Source organism: Pyrus communis, chromosome 8 (genome assembly GCF_963583255.1).
Source record: "Pyrus communis chromosome 8, drPyrComm1.1, whole genome shotgun sequence".
Taxonomy (NCBI): Eukaryota; Viridiplantae; Streptophyta; class Magnoliopsida; order Rosales; family Rosaceae; genus Pyrus; species Pyrus communis.
Genome location: NC_084810.1, coordinates 2,284,154 through 2,293,359, shown reverse-complemented (window position 1 = coordinate 2,293,359; position 9,206 = coordinate 2,284,154). Strand labels below are relative to the sequence as shown.

Genomic DNA, 9,206 nt, shown 5'->3' with positions numbered 1-9,206 from the left:
TGCAAACTCAGCCAACGGTAGATAGCTATCCCAATTACCCTTCCACTGGAGGACATACACTCTCAACATGTCCTTCAATGTCTGAATTGTCCGCTCAGACTGACCATCGGTCTGTGGATGATAAGCAGTGCTGAACAGCAGCTGAGTACCCATGGCAGTATTAAAGGCTTTCCAAAACCTGGAAGTAAACCTGGGATCTCTGTCTGAAACAATGGGTACGGGTACACCATGAAGTCTGACGATATTATCGATGAACAACTTCGATAACTTCTCTAGTGAATAAGTCTGTCGAACTGGCAAGAAATGAGCGGTCTTAGTGAGTCGATCCACAATCACCCAAATGCCGTCCAGTCACGCCTGTGTCCTCGGCAACCCATACACAAAATCCATGGTGATGTCTTCCCACTTCCAAGCTGGTATCGGAAGATTCTGCATTAGTCCTCCAGGCCTTTGCCTCTCGGCCTTTACCTGCTGGCAAATGATGCATCTACTCGCATAATCCGCCACATCCCGCTTCATTCCAACCCAATTATAGAACGGACGGATAGTGCGATACAATTTGGTACTTCCTGGATGCATGGCATATGCTGAAAGGTGCGCTTCATCCAGAATCTCCTTTTTCACCGATTCGTTATCCTGAGGCACGTACAGCCTGTTCCCCAGCATCAAGGCTCCATCATTCCGAATGCTAAATTCTTTCCTCTTTCCCTTTGAAATCAAACCCTTGATGACCGCACACTCCGGATCAAGTTTCTGAGCCTCTATAACCATGTCCACCAAAACAGGTCTAACTTGGAAGTGTGCCAACCAAGCTCCCTGATCACCCTCATTCACCACAACGCCCGTTTCTCGAAGAGAAAATAGTAGCGGAACATGGATAGCTCTAAGGGATGTAAGTTGTCCATGGTATTTCCGACTGAGTGCATCCGCTACTACATTGGCATGCCCGGGATGATATTCGATCGTGCAGTTATAGTCACTGATGAGCTCCATCCACCTTCTCTGCCTCAAATTCAAGTCTTTCTGCGTAAAGATATACTTGAGGCTCTTATGATCAGTGAAGATGCGGCACTTCTCACCGTACAAATAGTGTCTCCAGATCTTCAGAGCGAACACAACTGCACCAAGTTCCAAATCATGAGCATGGTAGTTTCTCTCGTGGATTTTGAGCTGTCTGGAAGCATAAGCAATGACTCTCTCATGCTGCATCAGTACACAACCCAAACCTGAACTAGATGCATCCGTGTAGATTTCAAACTCACCGCTATCATCTGGAAGAACAAGAACGGGAGCTTGAGTGAGACGTCGTTTCAGCTCCTGAAAACTCCGCTCACAATCTTCATCCCACTTAAACTCAACCTCCTTCCGAGTCAACTTACTCAAAGGCAAGGCAATTGTTGAGAAACCCTGCACAAAATGTCGGTAATAGCCAGCCAGACCTAGAAAACTCCTCACCTCTGTAACAGTCCTCGGTTGCTCCCATGTAGTTATTGCCGACACCTTCTGAGGATCCACACTAATTCCTTCAGCAGATACCACATGTCCGAGAAAGCTGATCTGGTTAAGCCAAAACTGACACTTGGTGAACTTAGCATACATCTACTGACTTCTCAACCTTTCTAGCACCAACCTTAAATGTTTCATGTGGTCGTCAACACCTTTGGAATAAATCAGAATGTCATCGATGAACACAATCACAAACTGGTCCAGATATGGTCTGAAGACTCTGTTCATCAAATCCATGAATGCTGCATGAGCATTCGTTAATCCGAAAGGCATGACACGAAATTCAAAGTGTCCATACCTAGTACGGAAGACAATCTTCGGTACATCTTCCTCTCGAATTAGCAGCTGATGATAACCTGAACGAAGATCGATCTTAGAAAACATCTGAGCGCCTTTCAGCTGGTTAAACAGATCATCGATCTGAGGCAGAGGATAACGATTCTTCACCGTCACTCGGTTCAGCTGCGGGTAGTCGATGCAAAGTCTCATCGAACCATCCTTCTTTTTAACAAACAGAACAGGAGCACCCCAAGGAGACATGCTGGGTTGGATATAACCTTTATCCACTAAGTTGAAGCTTCAATTCCCTCAACTCTGCTGGTGCCATTCGATAAGGTGGTAATGAAATAGGGTCTGTACCTGGAAGTAAATCGATGGTGAATTTAATTTCCCTCGCAGGTGGTAACCCTGGTAGATCTTCCGGAAAAACATCGGTGAATTTCTTCACCACTGATATATCTTTAGGACTCAACGAAGGTTTATCCCTCGTCACTACGTGGGCTAGAAACCCTACACATCCCTTAGACAACAACTTAAAGACGCGAATAGCAGAAATAATACTATTAGGAAGGATTCGTCGCTCACCCTGAAATGTGATTGACGGTCGTCCAGGCCGATTAAACGTCACAGATTTCTCCCAACACGCGACATAAGCACGATGCCTGGAGAGCCAATCCATTCCCAAGATAACATCGAACTCCACCAAATTGAAGGGAACCAGGTTAGCCTCCATTGTTTCCCCTTCCACCATTACCGGGCAACTCCTATACTCCCACTGTGCACAAAACAAATCTCCATGCGGCATTTGTACAAGCATATCATAGCCAAGCGGTGTAGGTTGCGAATTTAGATTCGGTGCAAATGAGGAAGACACAAATGAAAAAGTAGCACCTGGATCGATTAGGACTCTCGCCCAATTACCACAAATAAGTAACGTACCAGTAATAACTTGGGGGTCCTGATCAGCCTCCTGCTGAGTCATGGCGTTGATACGTCCATGAAACTGGTGTCCTGCACCACCGTCACGGCCACCTCGAGCCCTAAAACCTCGGTTGTTACGGCCTGCTCGATTTCCTTGAGGGCGGCTACCTGATGCTGTACCAAACTGCTGTGGCTGCCTCTGAGTGGAAAATTGAATATTTTGACTTCCACTCCCACCGTCACTTCGAGTATAATTGCCGCCATAACTGGAGCTCAGGTTACTCCCTCTACTGTAACTCGGTGCAGAAGCATAACTCTCGGCGGGTCGCTCAGATGAGCAATACCTGTTAATAGGTCCCGTGCCTCCACACATGTGGCACGTGATGGGGGATCTGAAGTGACTGAAGGATCGTCTCCCAGATTCATTGCCTGAGCCTTCGCTAGAAGAACCAGAACCCTGGCCTTGACGTTTGAAGGAATGAGAATGTCGAGGGCCAGCATAATTAGATGAACTAGCAACTTCTCTCATGCTCCGAGATCGAAACCCACGACCTCTCTGGTTCTGGTACCGAGGTCGGTCTTGATACCTTGGTGGTCCCTGAAACTGTAACTGCGCCTGCGCCTGCGCTTGATGCTGAGTCTCCCACCTAGACTGTTCAATTCTCAAGCAAGTCTCAATCATCTCCTCGTAACTCCTGTGCCTTATTGCTGCCACTGGTTCACGATATTCAAGATTCAAGCAAATTAGTAACTGGACCATCTTTTCACCCGGGTTTCCATAAGTCCCTGCATGATGTCTCGACAGGCGTCGAAAAGTACAGTCTACCTCCGTGATACTCAAATCTAAGAATTGTTGCCTCATCCTAAGCTGATAACTGGGACTCAAGAAATAATCGCTGAAAGTCCTTCGGAAGTCAACCCAATTCATTGGATCATTAGGTGGACGAGGCCTCACCGATTTCCACCAACGTTTAGCATCCTCTTTCAGAAAATACGTTGCAGTATCCACCCATTCATTTGGTGGGTATCTCATGCTTTCCAAAGTGTCCTCCACCTGTTCTAGCCACTCCTCGGCCTCCGGACAAGCCCTAACTGCATAAAGATCCGGAATATCATGGCTCCGAGCAATCTCGATATACATGCAACTCGGTCGATTAGTGAAAGCATTCCGTATAGCATTAGTCAACTGTTGAATTCCTCCCCCTAAACCAGAACGGGTTCGACGAGGCACATTCCCACCAGTGGGATCCATAATTCTGAAAAGAGGCAAGAAAGATGTAGAATAACTAGAGATTAAGAATGTAATGAGAATGATGACTACCAAATGGTGGAATGAAATCCTACGTATGCTCTGAACTAACCATGCTCTGATACCAATCTGACACGCCCCGACCCCGAGGTCCTAGGGACATCGAGATGGTCACGTGCTGGCCGACACCCGAAGGGTGACGAAAGCCATTTAATTTAAACAAAATTGAGAAAAATAAACTAAAGTATGCAATATAGGCTAACCACACAAAAAGAGTTCAACTTCTAAATATTGAAATTAGGTAAACACACAGCACGTCTAGAGCATAAGTCTAATACAGAGTACAAGCAGAACTAAGAATAAAGAAGTGCTATTACAATAGGTGGCGAAGCAGAGCGAATATGACACAAATCACTGGTAGGGGAACGCCCCGTAGCTCAAAACAAAGGTGAGTGGACCAAGTTTATATATACAGTACTAGTAAAACAGTTATCAATATACTAACCCCCAGGTTTTATGAAAACACAAGTATAATGAGAAACATAGGTTTTCCGAAATCTAGCATGTCGTGCAATGTCTCAAATCATAAATCGCATAAATAATAAACACTAGTGAATGTCCGATATAACACTTCAGGCCCCATGCCGGCTCCCCGTCTCTGAGCAGACAGTCAGAGGAAAATGCACTTCAGGCCCTTTGCCGGCTCCCCGTCTCTGAGCAGACAGTCAGAGGAAAACACACTCCAGGCCCTATGCCAACACCAAACCGTCGCCCGGGACGGACCGGATCTATCCTTACGTCCCGTAGCGGAAAAGACCACTAGGTAAGTACAAAACCAGTGAACATACATATATTGAAAATCAACTTCATAGTATAAAATCATCCATCTATACTATAAAGAAGTGTTCTAAACATTTTCTAAATATCATATCGTCATCCATCAGATATTCTATAAGAACATGGGTTATAGGAAAAATAGTAATAATTCAAACTAGCCTTAGTAAACATAATCGTAAAGTCATGCTTTTCTGTGTATGCAATTCTACCATTAAAACATGCATTTTTAGAAGGGGTCCACTCACCGTACACCGATGGTGCAAGCCGTACCAAATAGGAATAACGGAATCACCGCTAAGAATCGCACCTAAACACATAATTGAGTACTTTCAGTCAAACTCTACTCAAACGATTGAATTTGAGAAAACGGACATCGGAAACGGGTTTAGAACATCGAAATTAGCCTAGGAGGGTCCCCGCACGAAAACTCAAAAAGTCAACGTTCAAAGTCAACGTTGACCGTTGACCCAGTCAACGGTCAACGGGTCAAAGTCAATAGGTCAGAGTCAACGGGGCAACGGATCAACGGGTCACGGGTCAACGGGTTTTGGGTTTTGGGTTTTGGGTTTAGGTTTTTAGGTGGGTTGGGTTGGGCTTGAACCTATACGGCCCAAAGGCCCGGAAAACAAAAAGGGCGATGGGTTTTGGGCTAACAGGCCCTAAGGCCTAATTAAAAAGGGGAAAATGGGTTTGGGCTGCAACCAAGGCGCTAAGGCCTTTTGGGTTTTAAAAATGAAACAAAATAAAAAATAAAAAAGGAAAAGGTTTAGCGTTTTGGGCCAGAGACCAAACGGGCCTAAGGCCCGTGTGAGGGTGGAGAACGGCCCGAAGGCCTGGGTGCCCGGAGAAGAACACCGGAGCTTCCATAGCTCCGGCCGACGCCAAACCTACAACCTAGACCCCGATCTAGGTACCAAAATGAAGCACTAGACGAGAGAAGTAAGTTTATACCTTGGGTTCGCCGTGAAACGGCCTGTGGTGGCCGGAAAACCCCTCGGAAACCACAATCTCGCCGAAATTTTGGGTGTGCACTCAGCCGTGCCAAAAACACTCCAAAACCTTGAAAATCAAGAACCCAAACTCAATAACCACATCTAGGCAAAGTCTAACATAAGAAAAGAAGAAGAAAAAAAGGCTTACCCAACCGGAAAAATCACAAAACTCGCCAGAGGTGTTTGTATCCTCCCGGCGCCGCGACCAGGGGAGAGGGAAAGAGAGAGAGGGAAGCAGTTGAACGACGATGATGGTGATGATTTCCTCGAGTAGATGTAGCTGTGGGTGTGTGTGTGTGTGTGTGTGTTGTCACGGGTAGAAGGGGGAGAGAAATGGGGGAGTTTCGAAGAAGAGAAAGAAAGGATGCAGACAAGACAAAGCAAAAGAAAGGAAAAGAAGAAAAAGAAAAAGGAGAAGAAGGAAAGGATGTCACGGCAGGGGGGACAAAAGAGAAAAAAAAGTAAGGGAGTTAGGGTGCTGCCACATGGCAGCCTAGGAGATAGGTTAATAATTTAAATTTTCAGATCTTGATTGTGTGACAAAATGAGGACTAAAGTGATAATTCTATAAATTTTAGGGAGAATTACAGAATTATCCTTATAAGCAGGGGCGGGTGTAACAGTTGTAGTGAACGTGGGTTATCAGGGAGCTTGGTTGGCACACTTCCAAGTTAGACCTGTTTTGGTGGACATGGTTATAGAAGCTCAGAAACTTGATCCGGTGTGTGCTCTCATAAAGGGTTTGATGAAAGAATTTAGTATTCGGAAGGATGGAGCCTTAATGCTGGGAAACAGGCTGTACGTGCCTCAGGATAACGAAGCAGTGAAAAAGGAGATTCTGGATGAAGTGTATCTTTCAGCATATGCCATGCATTCGGGAAGCACCAAATTATATCGCACTATCCGTCCATTCTATAACTGGGTTGGAATGAAGCGAGATGTGGCGGATTATGTGAGTAGATGCATCATTTGCCAACAGGTAAAGGCCGAGAGGCAAAGACCTGGAGGACTAATGCAAAATCTTCCGATACCAGCTTGGAAGTGGGAAGACATCACCATGGATTTTGTGTATGGGTTGTCAAGGACACAGGCGAGACTGGACGACATTTGGGTGATTGTGGATCGACTCACTAAGACCGCTCATTTCTTGCCAATTCGACAGACTTATTCACTGGAGAAGTTATCGAAGTTGTTCATCGATAATATTGTCAGACTGCATGGTGTACCCGTATCCATTGTTTCAGACAGAGATCCCAGGTTTACTTCCAGGTTTTGGAAAACCTTTAATACTGCCATGGGTACTCAGTTGTTGTTCAGCACTGCTTATCATCCGCAGACCGATGGTCAGTCTGAGCGGACAATTTAGACGTTGGAGGATATGTTGAGAGTGTCTGTCCTCCAGTGGAAGGGTAATTGGGATAGCTATCTGTCGTTGGCTGAGTTTGCATATAATAACAGCTATCATTCGAGCATCGGTATCGCATTTTTGAAGCTTTGTATGGAAAAGTGTGTCGGACGCCGTTGTGTTGGACAAAGGTCGGCGAACGGGTGTTAGTGGGACCAGAGATTGTGGATCTGAAGAGCGGTGCCGAACTTTACGCAGGAAAATCCAGTTTTTTGAATCGGTGGTCGTGTCGCCTTTCCTTTTTATAGAGGTATCGATCACCTCCAACATGCACACTTTGAAGATTGCCCATTTGTGAAAATCGTCTCCGACCCTTTGAGATTTAACTCTATCCACCATTCTCTTTTAACACCTTTGAAAATGGCTAACCCATCTAACATTTGCTTAGATTTGAGTCTCAGCAGTGATCCGGGTGCGCTGCGTCAGGCTAAGGTATGGTGCCTGTCTTTCTTATCTTCTAATGGCCCTCTTACAGGTGAAGACTCTGTGATGACGGATGCAACAACAACTACGATAGTAGCTAGGAACCTCCTCACTCCTAAAGATAGTAGGCTGCTTTCAGGACGGTCCGATGAGTAGGCCGTTCAAGAGTCCCTAGCTCTCAGTGTTCAGTGTGTGGGCTCTGTGTCCAACATGGGCCAACGCCTACTTGCTCGATCCCGTCAAGTTGAATCATTGATGGCAGAGGTGGAAAATCTTAAGCAAGAGATCAAGCAGCTTAAGCACGAGAATAGAAGTTTGCACGTGCTTGCAAATAATTATTCGACGGGCATGAAGAGAAAGCTTGATGAGCTGCAAGAATCTGAAGGTCGAATTCAAAGTGACCGTCAAAGGTTGCGGCTTTCCTCCAGAGGCACCTTTTTCCTGCGTCATCTAGCGTTCCACCAAGTATTGAGGCCTCGAATGATCTATCTTCGATGCCTCCCCCTCCGATGCCTCCCGCTCCTCGAGTTTTGCCACGTAGTGGGGCTTCACGTAAACAACCTTTGTGAATGCTCCATCTTTCTCCATGTTTAGTATTTTATTTTATTTATTTATTTTTTTTTTTCGGAGATCAATGGACATGCTTTACTGTATTCAGTGTATTGGGTTGCCTCCCAAGTAGCGCTTTCTTTTACGTCTTCCAGCCGGACGATGGTATGCTCATTCCCCATTGGAGCCCACGGCATGAAATTGATCTTTGAATGTGAGGTGATACTTGAGATGATCCGTTAATGGTTTAAGTTCTAGAGTGGATGCCTGAATCATTAACAACATATTAGTATAAAAGAAAATTGAAATTCGGGGAGGCGGCTTACCTGTGTGCTCCGACATGAACTCAAGGATAAACACATCTTCTTTGAACATTTCAGGAACTTTGCCCTTGGACAGATTATGTGTGAGGATTGTTCCTTGTCATGTGTCATAAAATTCAACTTCTTTAGGGTTGTTTATCTCAAGAACGTCCTCTTTGATGAATTCATGATATTCCCTACTTTTCACCTTTGGAAGGGCTTCCAAGGTGTCTTTTTCACTTTCTTCTTCCTTGGAAATCATGAACCTGCAAGGAATAGGGACATTGGGTGGAATGGGGTTAGAAAGAATTAAATTTGGAGCAACCTTACCTATGGTGGACGAATTGGGGTCTTGAGGTGGGTGCGACAAAGGTGTTTCTACCATTTCCGTGACTTTGTCCAACTCCTCTTCCCCAAATTGCAATCTTTTATCTTCCTTATGATTTGATTTTGATGGTTGAGGGTCCGTTCCAACCTCCTTGCCACTTCTCAAGATGATTTCCTTGGCAGTTTCAAATCCTCCCTTCGGATTTGCAATGGTTGAACTAGGGAGTTTGCCTTGGTCTCGAAATTGTCCTACGAACTCCGCTATCTGCCCAATTTGCTTTTCCAAGTGGTCAAACCTTTTGTCTTGATTTTTCCTCTCTTTGTTTTGAGTTTGGACTTCCTGCGTCAAAGTAGTAAGTAATTGAAAAATCTTATCATTATCACTTGAATTACCTACATTGCTTTGGGGAGGTTGT

The 9,206-nt window shown here is 45.2% G+C and overlaps 1 protein-coding gene across 1 annotated transcript; it reads right to left on the bottom strand.

The window, feature by feature from the left end:
• Positions 1-2,065: 2,065 nt before the first annotated feature.
• Positions 2,066-3,958, bottom strand: LOC137741847 (uncharacterized). Its single transcript, XM_068481553.1, has one exon. It carries the CDS (start codon positions 3,956-3,958, stop codon positions 2,066-2,068), a length of 1,893 nt encoding a protein of 630 aa, XP_068337654.1.
• Between the last annotated feature and the right edge of the window lie 5,248 nt (positions 3,959-9,206).